The sequence below is a fragment of the Notothenia rossii genome (genome assembly GCF_949606895.1).
Source record: "Notothenia rossii genome assembly, chromosome: 2".
In the NCBI taxonomy this organism is placed as follows: Eukaryota; Metazoa; Chordata; class Actinopteri; order Perciformes; family Nototheniidae; genus Notothenia; species Notothenia rossii.
Window position 1 is genome coordinate 33,375,768 of NC_136904.1, and position 15,019 is coordinate 33,390,786.

The following is a 15,019-nucleotide window of genomic DNA, read 5'->3' on the forward strand; positions in this document are numbered from 1 at the left end:
TCTCAAAAACATAACATCAATCTTACGATTCCCCCAAAGGCTAACAGTGTTAGCTTTGTCTACTTGTGCCATTGTAAGCACTGTTGTTGCAGTTAGCGCTGTTAGCTGCTAGTTACGGTCTCCGCTGTTCTGAGGGCCATCTCAAGGCTTTTTCTGGATTAAAGGTAAAGTTTGGAGTATTTGCTCGAAAAAAATATATGTTTTTCAGTGCTATACACCACATACACAAAGGCTTGGAGTTAGTTTTCTATTATTGACATTTCATTTCTTTTTTAAAGATTTCCAACAATTTAATGAAGATCACAGGACATTTATAAGAGGCTTTCCAAAACAAAAAATATTTGATGACATTCTAATCTGGCCTGCTGGTAGGTTACATTTTGAAAATCGTCCAGGTACACTGCAATACTTAACGTTGGATATAAATTGGAGGTTTTCACTAGACAGCAACAAGCTATAAAGCACGTATAACTTCCTGTCTGCAGCTGTGTTCAAGCTGCATGTAATGTATATGATTTTTCACACCCCCACTGGCAGTCTTTCATCAGTGCTGCTGTTTGAAACCCAGTCCAGCCATCAAGTTTCACCATTCATACTGGCAGGCTGCCAAGATCAGTAAAAAACCTGAAAGAGAGGGGGGCGGAGTAGGAGAGGGGGTGTAACACACCAACTCTTCCCCACCCCCCCTAATGTCTTTGAGGAGTAGTAAAGTGCCTCTTCAACTCCGGAGACTCTTATTACAGAGCCGCAGACTGAAGGTTGCCAAATGCACAAACACATGCACAGAAAGTGAGAGCACACGTGCATGAATGTGATGGTCGCTGTAAACACTTGGCTATCTGTTCCTCTGTAACCACAAGGAGGACTAAACAGTGAGGCGTGCTCAGTAAAGATGGAACTATAGGGAGGGATGAGGAAAATGTGTCTACAAGCCAAGACAAGCACAGAGTCCCGGGAGCACTTAACTAATCATTATATATATATATATATATATACACACACTACAGGTACAGTAAAGAGGAGACACTCACTGCTGGCGGAAACATTTGCTATAAAAGTTATGATCTGAGAGACAACTTAAAACAATGCATTACCAATCTTATATGCATTTATAATCATTTCCAACCCTTGTCTTACTGCATGGACTCTCATAAAATGCTACAGCTAGACCTGACATGTACATTCCCCTTCAAAATGACCATGAAATTCCACTTTATGGTTTCCTTGCTGAGAACAAAGACAGAATGTCATAATAAAAAAGACTTAACTTTGCAGTAAAACCTCTTGAGATTGTTGCTCATTTTTGCCTCAGCGTCTGATCCCGACAGTGTGTTGGGCTGTCCTCAGAGTTTCCCACTCACAACAGGATATCTGAGTGTATACAGATATTGAACAGGTTAAATATTTAAAATCCGTGCAGCCAGGGTAGAATCACACTAGAGAAATACTTGGCTAAATCTTCTTTAAAACCATTAAAACATATGTACAGACCTGTTGCCTTAAATACTCGCTATACAGAACTGAAAGACCGCCATTTAAAAAAAAGTCCCCAAAAAATACATAATTTTATTGAGTTCGTTTGATAAACCTACAGTGATCAGGGATTTTTTTGTGAAAACATGTATAAGTGATAGATTTATGTGTTCAGTCAGTGTGAACTAATGGGCTTGGAACGCCACAGGGCTGAGACAATGTTTTTTGTTTCAAGATAAATTACACCATCTTCTTTGTTAAAAATATGGTTTAATATGAACACATTTACCTTCACGTCAAGCTGCAAAAACGTAATCAATCTAGTCCTCTCTGTAACCTTATAATTATCCCAAACAAATGTGTTTTTAAGGAGACAAGACCACTGGACAACCGGAGTGACAAACATCCTCGAACCACACTCTGCTGAGTGATGCTGCCTGTCTGATGTAGATTTATAGCGCTGCAGGCTCATGTTGTCTGCAAGTCTTCATGTGTTGGTGAGTAAATCCTTCCTTTGGCTTCAGATGATTGCAACATCAAATCCTGTGAACTGGTGAGTAATCTGATACTGCATAATATTTAACCTGGCGACATCACCCCATGTTGTCCAAAGCAAGCCGAGAAGTAACGGATACTGACAGTGGAGATCACAGAGTAACTGCTGACATCCCCGTAGCTCTGGGTACAGAATGAAATGTTTACCTGCTCCCTCTGTTATGTCTGCACAGCTCCAGGTGATAGTTCAAGGTTGCGTGTTGAAGTGTAGCATGGCTGAGATTAATCTCCGCCTTTGTGACAGGACTAGGTGGAGGTGGTGGTCTGAGTTCACAGAAAGGCCATGTGGTTGCCTCATCCCTGCCGAGTTACCCATAATACTGCGGTAGGAGCCATGTAGGAAACTGGAGATGACCTGCTCCTGCTTCATACATCAAGCTTTGCTTGGACTGTTGAACAAAACCTGCTAAAAGGGGACGTGCTATTTCAAACGTAAAGCTCAAAACAAAAGTGATGCATGATGGGTAGAGTTACCAAAAAGAGGAAATTGAAGACGCTCTTTTGTAAAAAGGAAGGCTGGTATGGAGTGATTAACATAGAAAGGTGTCCTGACATGTAGATGAGGTGTATCTATTTAAAGCTGTCACTGTGTAGGAGGTGAGGAGAGTGTGACGGGATGTGGGGAGCAGAGCAGAAGACATAAAGATAAAGTGACAAAAAGCCTGAGAAGTGTGAAACTTCAAAGTCACACACAGAACCTTCACTGAAGCTGTAAAAGCCCTAACACACGTGTATAGGCACTAGTTGCTGTAGGTATACACTATTATTATGTGATAGGAGACCAAAACTTAGGTCACAGTTAAGTATTTGGACTCACGGTCCTACAAAATGACATTCCTATACAACTAAACTGCATCCTCAATTATGTTTCAAAGATAATGCATTTCCTCACAGATTACTGTTGCAATTTTAAAGGTTAATGTTGTATATTAAAAGAAAAATAACTATTGGTTTGGTTGCGAAAAAAGATCATTGCTTAACCTGAAATAGGTAGGCTACTTTGCTTACGTGATTTAAAGGTCACAAAATAAATGTAATCGCCAGAAGCAAAATGCTAACGTTATGCTATAAATGAACTACAGCAGAGTCGCACAACTTCAATGTCACGCCAACTTAAGATCGATATTCAAAAATACAGATTCCAAATTTTACAAGTTGAAGCTTTTGTTTTAACAGTTTGCACGAGGCAGGTACTCGAACAGGGGCAAATAAACTTAGCAGGAGTGTTTACGTGTTTGGCATAATGACGTACAACGTCCTTAGGCGCTTTCACACCGCAGTACTTTTCCCACAAAGGTTCATGAGAACTTAGTTCATCAGAACTCTTTAGTTCTGATTACAGATCGCGTTCACACCGGAATAAGTCCCTGGGGGTGGATTAGGCAAATGAAGCCGCTGACGTCACTTGTTCTTCTTCTGCTTTGGGTTTACTGGCAGGCCGCAAACAACTTCACGGCGTATACTGCCGCCCAAAATCCCCGGCCGGAAGTCCCCGGTTGTTGGGGACTGGCTTCAGTAGAAGCTGCTGGGACTCCCAGCAGCTTCTACTGAAGCCTTCCGAGTAAATCGCCAGAACGCCGACACCTCCTCATCTCCACCGCTCCCATGTTTTATTTTGTGTTGCCATAAATTAGTCTCTCTGCGTTTCTGCGCTGGGCTAATGCTAATGCTAATAATGCTAATGCGAGGATAATAAAATGGTGGCTTCACAACACTTTTTTTGAGATTTACGGGGTGTGGTTTGCAATCCGCCCAGCCAATTCAGAAATATAGCTATTTTCTCACAAGAGAGCCGCATGAGAGTCCCTGCTCTCTAGCAGGGACGGCAAAGGGGGTAAAAAGGTTCTCATGAACTAATTTTAGTTCCGGCTCTTTTTGTGTGAACGCGACATTTCGGAACTATATCGGAACTAAAGTGGGAAAAGTACTCCGGTGTGAACGCGGCTCTTGAAAAATTCTCTAGTCCTATTTAGCCACTTGTTTACAACCATCGTTTTTCAGACAAGTAAACTCTTCAAAAATCACCACTGCTGATAAAACGTGATCCGTCTCTTAAATTTGTGTCAACCACAGACCTTATTTCAATCTATTTTCCAAAATCCTATGGAGAAATCCCGCCTCAGGTCGGTTAAATTAAATCCTTGCTTCCCTCACTTGCGTCGTTTCCCTGTGTTTATTCCCTCCCTCCAGGGAAGCATGGAGGGACGCAAGGGAACCACGAGAAGCAGGGAAATGAGTTTTAAGAGCAATGGGACGTCCTTTCCTCCGGAGCGTCACGTGAAGCGACGTCCGTTTGTGATGACGCCGCACAGCTGTTCGTCTGACAGCAGCTCTGTCCCCGTTATTTTCACAAACACCCCTGCCACACATTTACTGACACAAACATGTGTATCATCTGTTGTAGACCCCAATAAATAAAATAAAATAAGAACTCATTCTCAAAAAAGATAAATGCCATTCTTAAAATGTAGGCTATAAACGAACAATAGTTTGATTAATATTGATTAGAGTGCACAATAGAAATAAAATAATTGAGAGAAGAAAAAGATATATATTATCTATCAAAACCCAGTTAGATTAACATTCATTGGATTGCACACTTTGTTTTCTTTGTGTGGATATGTAGCACATTAACATTTTAATAGCACTTAATGACTTACTGAATGGAAATGACAGTAAATGAAAATATAAAACGAAAAAAGCGATCATGAAAATGTTTCCAATAAATGAATAAAATGATTTTTGACCACTTTGTTGTTCAGATATATCACATATTTGTAACTAAATGATACATGAATTGAAAAAAAACACTGTTTAAACTGAGGAATGACTCGTGAGTTTCATTTATTTTCTTCACTCCGCTGGGGTACTGCTCTCATGTCAAGAACAAGAAGCATGAGATCAGTGCATGCACTGCATCGTCCAATCAGTGAGCGATTTCACAGTAAGGGGGCGGGTATCTGAGGATTTCATCGTAGGATGGACTGGTGGTTCCTCGATTATCGCTCCTCGCTCCTCGATCATCGGTCCTCCGGCAGAAATAAGAGCCATGGGACGGTACTGAAGATGGCGCAGACAAATCAACTTCCGGTGAGACCGAGGAGCAAGGAAATGAAAATAGTCGACCTTAGACAGGGCCTGAGACCGCCTGAGACAGGGCCATTGACTCTGAGACGAGGGAACCGGTAGTGGTAAAATGCTAAAACACTTCCGGGTTTTTTTATATATCTGTGACCTATAATATATGCCTAAAAATAGTATAATAGGAGACCTTTAAGTCACAGTTGTGAACAGAAAAATGTCAGCATCTCTCGTTAATCCAGCCATGGAGGCACAGTTCTGAGCAGCTGTTCAGTTGTAACGCTATAGGAATATGATGACATGGTATCATACTATATTCAAATAGGTGATACATCAACGTTTAGACCTGTGTTCAATTCAACTAAGATACGCAGACTGTGAAGGGCAACACACCATTTTGAATCCCGAATAAGGGAGATATTTCGTTTATTAATGGATTTACCATTCTATACTAAGGAAGAGGATTAGGGCCACATGAGAAAAATTATTTGAAATCTGACCAAAAGTTGTTGTTATTTTGTCCTGAGCAAAAAAATCAGAATTTAAACTTCAATCTCTTCACTTTCATGATGTTGACGTTGTGTCACCTTTAACTTTGGAGTAGCTGCTGGGCTGTGATTGGAGGAGAGGGGCGTGTTCACTGCAATAATGCAATGCTCAGGTGGAGAGAGAGAGAGAGAGAGAGAGAGAGAGAGAGAGAGAGAGAGAGAGAGAGAGAGAGAGAGAGAGAGAGAGAGAGAGAGAGAGAGAGAGAGAGAGAGAGAGAGAGAGAGAGAGAGAGAGAGAGAGAGAGAGAGAGAGAGAGTGACACACACACACACACACACACACACACACACACAAAAGCACTTCGCTCACACAGCCAGTGACGGTGGACTGGTGGAGCACTTCTGTTTTCTCTCTGCGCTCTTTATCTGGCTTTTTCCGCCACACATTGGACCTGGTTGGACTAAGAGGAAGAAGCAGCCGCTGGAGCTAACTGCGGAGAAAGTAGTCCGGTGCAGGACTGGGCAAAACTGAGATCACCTGCTGGGGCGTAAAGGCGACACATTCTCCAAGGACACAATTAATGGAATAACGTGCAGTACCCATGTGAATTAAAACTTTCTTAAAGAAGAAACAGGAACTTAGTGCCAGAGAAAACGTAAGTGCACCTTCAGCAGAAGATGCGCAATACTTATTTTCTGCGTGTCCCGAAAGACAAAACTGATCTGATGTGTTTTGGAAACTAACAGCTGTTTGGATGGACAAGCTTTGCAGCTGAAGAAACAAAGTTATTTTAAAGTTTCTCTTTGAAAAAAAAAGCAAAAGCGTAATAACCTCCCGGAGACAGTGGGATATGGATGGTGTTGCTTCTGAACTCCGTGAGTCGCAGCCTGCAGCTGGGATGCACAGCGCATCTGAGCCGCGACGTTTCACACCATGATGTGGCATCAAAACTGAACCTGACAACGAATGTCACAGACCTTAAACCACTCCAAACGGATCTAATATGTCCTCACTATTGAAGAGGTAAGACACTGTAGGCTAGTTGTTGGCTGCCTGCACAAAGGATCGCATGATATGTGAGTGAGGGTGATTTATAAGAGAGGAGTTCAGCTTTGATGGGAGGTGATAAATTCCAGAGACACGTTGGTTTTTCCTTTTTTACTGTTTGTACTGTGAGTTGCATTTTAGGGGGGAAATATGTGGTGGCTTTAAATATTTACTTTGAGTTTTTTTCTTGCAAGGAGCTGCAAAGCCTTGGACATTTTGTTGTAGTGCAGTGCAGGATTGGAGGTGATACATTCCAGGGACAGATGAGTTTTTTTCCAGATTGGAAGCAGTTTGTTTTATAGTTAATTTAATCTAAAGAAATGCAGGCCTGTGGTCGGTTGTAAAAAGTTAGAGTGACATTTGTAACATGTCATATTGGGCTGCCCCTCTTGATTATCAACTAATTGGTTGTTTTGGTCGTTAAGTCGTTCTGTTTTGTTTCAAATCACTTCCAAGAAGAGCTTTGATTACCACAAGATTTAAATGGTTCCTTTTGCTTCATTCTTTGTGGAGAAACTCAGTTTTACCAGTCTCCGAATTAATCAAGCAATCCTTAAATTGATAACATTGTGTGAGAGTTTGTTGACAGATAATGTATTTGGTTGAAGACAGCCCTATATGCATTATTTGACTCCAAACTTGACTTGGAGCAGTTTAGATAATCCTCTGGTGGCCTGTGGTGTGTGAAGGTTTCTCTGGGGGCAGAAGTCATATCCATTCTGCTGTGTGCTGCTTCCTGCCAGCGGGTGAGGTAATCTTCCTGCCATACAGTATCTGTGATATTACGACTCCTGGCTCTACATTCCACCCATCCTGCTCCCACTACCTTTATCTCCCAAATGTCACCAGCTATAAATAGCCTGCTCATATTTGATCTAATCCCATCCCTGCTACAAAACACAACATGGGGGGACTGCAGAAGGTCTGGATCTGTACTTAAACGGAAGTTTTAAAAAATATGTTAAAACCCTAAATTCCCCCTGACCATGTGTTTACCTCTATCTTGTGGATTAGGCCTACTCCTCTTAACAGAAACAATACAAGCTGACATTCCTGCACTCTACACCTAAGATGTAAAAGTGTGATATTACTGTACACCCCAGCACGTGCACTCCGCTCTGCATCGGCCAAACAGCTCACTGCACCCGCACTGCGAGGGGGACTCAAGTTCCCATCAGCAAAAACACGTGGGTTTTCTATCCTGGCTCCAAAATGGTGGAATGAGCTCCCCATTGAAATCAGGACAGCAGATAGCTTGCACATCTTCCGGTGCAGACTGAAAACTTATCTCTTTCGACTCCACTTCGAGCGATATAATTACTAACAAAGAACTGCTAACAAAGCACTTATATACTAATAAAGGACTGGCTTATCTAAAGCCAGTTGAGTAGCACTTGAAATGTTTGGCTCTATGAAACCTGATGTACTTATATGATTCTGTTTTCTATTGTAAGTCGCTTTGGATAAAAGCGTCAGCTAAATGTAATGTAATGTAATGATATTCCTTTTCATGGGCTGCAGCTGCATGTGTTGGAATACATATGTACGCTGTCTGTCAGCATGGCAAGAGAAAGATTTGGCATTTCTGTCTCTGATAAAACTTTGGAGGAACGTCTATTTAGGAAGAGCCCATCAGCCCCTGAGCTGATTTAATCAGTTTACCATGGAACACTGAGTAAATAGCTTCAAAACGAGGACCTAGCACGGCTTAGCACATCTTAGTTTGGCCTTGGTAGGCCGGGCTCACTTTAAGCTGCGTTTCCATTACAGTTTAGTAACTGGGGTAGTTACTATAGTAACACAGTGTAGGCAGGGCGATCGGCTGTTCGGCGGGCGGAGCAACGCTGTGTAAAACTGCCGTGACGTCATGTTCAATGCGAACCACAAAACCAAACATCAGCCGTTAGCTGTTAGCACTCAGAACTCACAGCTCCTCATGTCTGTTCAGAAACTAGACACAAGTTAAACAAGTACAAACCACAGACTTTCTGTGTCATGGTGAATACATTCGCTGGTTTATTTATATCTGTAGGCCGTTGTTGCGAGTGTGGACGGAGCATATGCAGCGTTAGCTGAGCCTGATCGATCGGATCTCCATTCAGAAAACACGCATTTTAAAAGGTTTTTCGCCTGCCGTTTTGTCTGCAGACTTGTCAAAGCATTAATTCATGGTATGTTGTTACTTCGGCATCATTTTGACCTGCAACTACATTAACATTAAGCTTTCTGTTGGTCGCTTGTTAGCAGATCCTTCACGCGATGGCTGGGCGAACAGGTACAGGCAGGGCCCAGAGTGATAGCCCTATACTGTAGTTTAAATCTACTACCCACTAATAAACATATGGACACGGGTTACTATTTTTACCTATCAATGTGATTTTAAGTGGGGGTGGACCTCAAATCCTCTAGGGGGGTCCGGAGGCATGCCCCCCTGGTAAGATTTGTTTTTAAATTTTGGAGTTAAATGCATCAATCTGGTGCATTTTGATGGGAAAATAAGAGACTAGATATATGGGAACAGAACTGTATACATTTCAGTAATCATAAAATCATGGCCATAACCAATAACATACCATTTCCAATATGAAAAAAACACTGAAACTTGTTTATTTATTTATTTTTGATTCATTTATAGTTGTGAGTGTGTCTGGGCTCCTGAACCAGCCCTCCTCTCCCTCCTCTCCCTCCTCTCCCCCCTGCTCCTCTTTGAGGCAGCAGCAAAGACTAGTTTTAGCTCTCAACAAGTTTTAAAAGTGTATCTTACATTTTTTCACCTAGTTAACTTTTTATTTATTTATTCATGCATATTTTAATAATCACTACCCTCTCAAATGGAAATATGTGTTTGCAGAAATGGTGACCAAACCGTTTGAGACCCACTGAGAACTTAGACTAAGTTAACTATCTAAACACTCAGAGAGTCCTTTACCTCACCTGAGCTCAGGTTAACCCGAGCTTGAATGACACACAGAGACGAATTAAGGGCTTTGATTCATGATCTGTATGACAGTGGCCATGTCGGCAGGCCACATCATGTGGACAGCCAGTCACCCTGTGTGAGGCAAACCCCCCGGTCCTCCCGATGGCCGGTCCGGGACTGGGTACAGGAGGCGTAGAGCGAGGGATCATTGTCCACAAGTTAATCGATCGCAGATGGCGTCGAGGTCACGGAAGAATAAAAAAGAACCAAAAAAAACCTAAATGGGTCGTGAAATTTACTTGGCCCGCCCAAGTATAGTATATGTGTGGGAAACCCTGCAGTATATATTCCAAGTGACTTTTCGTAAACTAATTGGATTTTTATATCAAACATGCCAAAAGGTTACCCCAGCTTTCAGATTTTTTTCAGGTGGTACATTTTTGTACTGAAAAGACAATTTTCTACAGATGTACTGTCACAGATTGAACCGGGTCATAAGGTTCAGTCACTTGGTATTGTGTTGCTCTAAGTACTACAATTTCCATCAGCCACATGGACAATTACTAAATACCTCATTGTTTCTTCTCCAAAAAACTTTTTTGCATATTTTCTGAATTCATCCGAAATTAGCATGAATTTGAAAGCAAACTGATTGTAACTGCTGAAACTTTTATCAGATTTCAAGTCCAGGCTTAAGCTTGTGCTTGTCCAAGTGCCCTAATTGTCGGCCACTTATAGTTGTCTAATAAAAAGCAAAAGTGCTGGATTACACTATTTTCTTTAAGGTGTGCTTGTTGTTGAAATATTGTGCAGTTTTGTCATTTTGGGAACAACATTGTACTTTAAGGTTATTTGTGTCTTACACAAAGATTACTCTAATTTACCTACATACTGGTTAAGAGTACTGCCCCAGCTACACAAAGGAAACAATTCAAGATTTCTGATGTATCCGGAATGTATTCAAACTCAGAAATTGGATTGGAGCTTGGCTGAATTTCATTTAGCTGCTTCAGATTAAGGGTCCTGGATCCCTTTAAATCAACAGGTGCACTAGATTTACCTTAGTGTGTTCACACCACAGAAAGAATATAGTCAACAATCCAGACATACATTTGTAAACAAAGCCACATAAACTCTTGTTACCCTAACGCTCTTATACCAAAGCAAAGAGATATATTTTAATAACATTTTGAAGTATTCTCCTCATGTTGTGTCCCACTAGATCATTCTGCTCAGCTAAATACTGCTTCATGGTTTCTTTTAACCAAGCTCTGTACACCTTGCCATGCTTTATGTCAGAGAAAATAAGGAAGTCAGACGGTTTCAAGGTTCAGTCAGATAAGAGTTTACTGCTCTGTGTTTCTGTCTCTCTGATTGAACTTGATGAAAAGCCTGTTCCATCTCCATGGTTTGCTTCCAAGCAGGATTAGAGTTGTAGTTTTCCACCGTTAGTGTGTTTTAATTTCTGTCAGCAGGATGATTTCAAACCCTGTTAAGAATTCCCGTGAAACTTGATAGACAAGTCGGCTTTGCTCCAAGGAACAATTGATTCCGATTTTGTGGTGATCCAGATCTGGGACTTCTGCCACTGGTTCATTAGTGTTTCTTTGACTATAATTATCAAAAAGATGGAGAACTTATGCTTATTATAATGTCTGGGCAAAGAGGTTGACGAGGAGTTCATTTATCAGATTTACATCAGGCTTCATTGTTGACATGCGCCTGCTGGAAGTGATACATTTGCTCTTTATAGTTCAAGATTTTGGCATTTATGCTTATTGTTCATTATGTTTTTCTGTCATTTTGGTCACAATATTGCTTGCGTGCATCTCTGCATGTTTCCCATGCTGCTACCATGACTGTAGATGACCTGAAAGGCTCTGCCTCAGTCAAAGTGGCTGTGAAAAGATAATCCCATAATCCCTGAGGTATGACGGTGTACCAAATTTGTTCTCCCTGTCATGGAAGGAGCGAGTTAAGTGCAGCGAAGCGCAGTGAAGGGAAGGGACCAAAGTTGAGCAAGAGACTGAGTCTAGACTTTTGGGCAACAACAAAACTAACAAAAAGACTGTCTGTCTATTGTTTAGTCATTTACTGGAACACTTGGGGTGTTTGGTCCCAAGCTGTTATCATATACTGTTTGTAGCTAAAGGCATACCTAGGAAAGGTAATTACATTGTAATTGAAATATATAGGACAAAACCCATTTTCATGTTTGTAATCCACCGAACTGAAAGAGGAGTCCGAGTGGGAGTAGGATGGGGTGGATGGGGTGGATGGGAGGGTCCAGTACATGAGACTTTTTCCTATGAGACTATTGCTTGTGTCTCGTATGTAACCAGAATTTATTCATACTTAACTTCTGTACTAAAAGTAAGACCTCTTATTTTAACGTGAACATTGAATTAATTGTCACTAGGGTTAGGGTTAGGGAACACTTTCCTCTTCCATAGTTATTTATTTTTACTTAAACGTTTACTTATTTGTCATGTGACGACGCCATGACTACTTCAACCAAACTTTGGCTCATTTGTCAATCAGCTAAATGTTGGTTAAAAATCTGTAGTAATCTGTTCCACGTACATTCTCCACTTCGTAGAAAATGTTACCAAAACTTGCTGGACATTTTCAGAAAGAAAAATCATGTAAAAAGAGGATTCACTTTTATAAGTCCACATAAACACTGGTAAACTATTTGATTTATTTTTGCTTAAATGGTTCACAATGTCTCTTCAAGCAAAACATCTGCTGAGACACAAAGACCCTCCACTTGTGTTCAAAGAGTCTCATTTTGTCAATGCGTGCTGACCGAGGCCACTGAGGGTCCGATTGTTGGCGCCTCATTCATAGTCAAACCAGAGCTGACCACAGAGCCTCCTCCCTGAACATCTGTTAAGGGTTGTGTCAATTCATTCATGCAGCGTGCTCCATATAACCCTCAGACCCTCCACCAGGCTCGCCCAAACACTGGGCGGGTCACAGCTAAATCTCCAGGGGGGTCAAAGGTTAAGACCGGCCCCTGGTTGGAAGACGTATTGCTTTTACAAACTTAGTGGGTGTGCAGACAATCGTAAAAAGCAAAGGGCACCATACAGAAGCACTTAGATCCCACACAAAGAAACTGAAGGAGCAGAGATCCTCAGTCAGGTGTCTCCTGTGTTGACTCGATTCAAACCAGGTCAAAGGACACATTCTCACCTGCAATGCACTCTCAACCTGTGCACACTAATAGCCTCCATCTAATTGCTTGATAACATTGTGGAGCTGTTGTTTATTTATGGAGGGTGGGAAGGTCAGAGCTACCTGTCTGTCAGGGTGTGTTCAAGCAAAGGTTTGTGAGTTCAGTCGTTAGATGAATTATCAATGAGGGTGGGGAGATTTATTTTGTACCTCCTTCTCTGAGGCTGAGTGGCAACAAACACTTATCGCACTTTGTACAAGTGTCAATTAAGGGAATTTTAGTGCGGATCTTCATGTTGGACTTTGGTTATACCACAACCATAGTTTTTAATAGTATTGACCAAAGTTGCCAGTCTTATACGTCTAAATTACATTAAAAAAATAAAAGAGAATCATAATCTGCATCAAAATAGAGAATGGATGTGCTGTCGTATAGCTCAATTGGTAATTTTTTGATGCCCCAGAAAATCTTTATAAAATAAAAATATAAATACACAATGTATAAAAATTAATTGGATTGATTGGCAATTAATGCATGACTTTGGAGCAGTTCATTTAGAAAGATAGCCAAATTGTTTAAAGAAACATTTTTAAAAATCAGCATTAAATAATTCTTATCCTTTCTTTTCAATTCACACACATTTTTTCTCACGAATAAATGTGATTTATTGTAATTTGTATTATGGTATATTGAGGTGTGTGTGTGTGTGTATGTGTGTGTGTGTGTGTGTGTGTGTGTGTGTGTGTGTGTGTGTGTGTGTGTGTGTGTGTGTGTGTGTGTGTGTGTGTGTGTGTGTGTGTGTGTGTGTGTGTGTGTGTGTGTGTGTGTGTGTGTGTGTGTGTGTGTGTGTGTGTGTGTGTGTGTGTGTGTGTGTGTGTGTGTGCTGTCGCTTTTATATTGTATCAGCTAATAAAGATGTCAGCAAATTGTGGAAATTGCCAATCGACAGTTCCCAGAGCCCAATCTTTTGTTGCGAATATCTTACTTTGAGATAATTAGCAGAATAGAAAAAAATGACATTTTAGTAGCTGGAATCAGACAAAGTTTACAATTTTTTTATATCATTTTCTCCCCCGATTAATCAAAATGTAGAAAATGATAAACAGAACAGGAAAAGAACTGAAAAAAAGTATTTAGTGTTCAATTTGCTTTAATTTTGAGTAAGAATATAAAAGTGGCAGTTTTTATATATATATTCATAAATGATCGATCATTTATTAATTGAAAAGTATAAACAAAGGATCAATCTTTCTATTTGCTGTACCGCCAAGTTCAGAAAAAAGCGAATTGGCTTGCCTTCTAATTATTTGTTTATTGATAAGAGCAGTCCAGCGTTGTTGGTGTCGGGTGGGGCCTGTGTGTGTTTCTTACTCCTCAGACTAATGTCTTTGAAAACAAACAAGTAGTCTCATATTGATTAGAGCCATTTCCCCCTCGCTGCCCGGGGGCTCTTCACTAATGTGCTGCTATAGCCTTAATGAGTGCAGGAGGAGGCGGACTGACCCCTGTGCCCTCTGTAAGGGCCCCTGTGGAGAAGGGGCCAACCTGCAGTGACCGGGGCTGCTGTCTTTTCATGTTCAAACACTGAGGCCAAAGATCAAGTGAAAGTGAGAGAAATGACTTCATCTGTGCGGATTGCTTTATTCAAGGTCCTTCTTTTGTATCACTTTGTTTAATGATATCTCCACACTGCTCATCAACATTGATGTCTAAAACAAACTAATAACAGGACTTTTGCGCATGGATGAATCACCAAACGTTCATCTTTTAGTTTTATCAAAAATAAGTATAAAGTTAAAAATAGCTGTAAAAACAAAAATGACATATTATCAGTATTATTCTTTTTACATTTGATATATATTCTATAGAAGATACTGAGCAACACTTCACTTGGAGGCATATGTCTGTCCACTCGACAAATAAAAGTCCTAAATGTAATTCATTTTAGCTCCACCAACTCCAAATGGCCTATTTGTCTCTTTAGCTGCTAAATGTACCATGTTCACAAGCTGTTTTTACTGTGTCCGTCTGCTGTGATGGGTTTATCCACATTTTAAAAACACATTTCTCATTGGCGGAAGTGACTACATGATGTGTTATCTACAAAAAAAAAACCCGGATAAAAACAGCATTGCTCAATTATCAAGAAGATAATTGGAATGCATTTGTTGTATAAAACTATTTCACCTTCCTTTATCATCAGGGACATTTTCTAAAAAAGATATGGTTTTAGTTTTACATAAGAACTGAATTACCATTATTTTTAATTTACT

General features: G+C 40.7%; 1 protein-coding gene across 2 annotated transcripts in view; it reads left to right on the forward strand.

Annotated features, from left to right (window-relative positions):
* Window positions 1-1,872: 1,872 nt before the first annotated feature.
* The window catches only part of adamtsl5 (ADAMTS like 5), a 39,582-nt gene continuing 26,435 nt past the window's right edge, over window positions 1,873-15,019 (forward strand). The window contains exon 1 of one of the 2 annotated variants that reach the window (XM_079667193.1): window positions 1,873-1,970. In XM_079667193.1, coding sequence (XP_079523319.1) covers window positions 1,963-1,970 — 8 coding nt within the window. In that variant the 5' untranslated portion in view covers window positions 1,873-1,962. Of the gene's footprint in view, window positions 1,971-5,929; window positions 6,622-15,019 lie in introns of those variants that run through there. The other variant, XM_079667192.1, reaches the window with a different exon arrangement.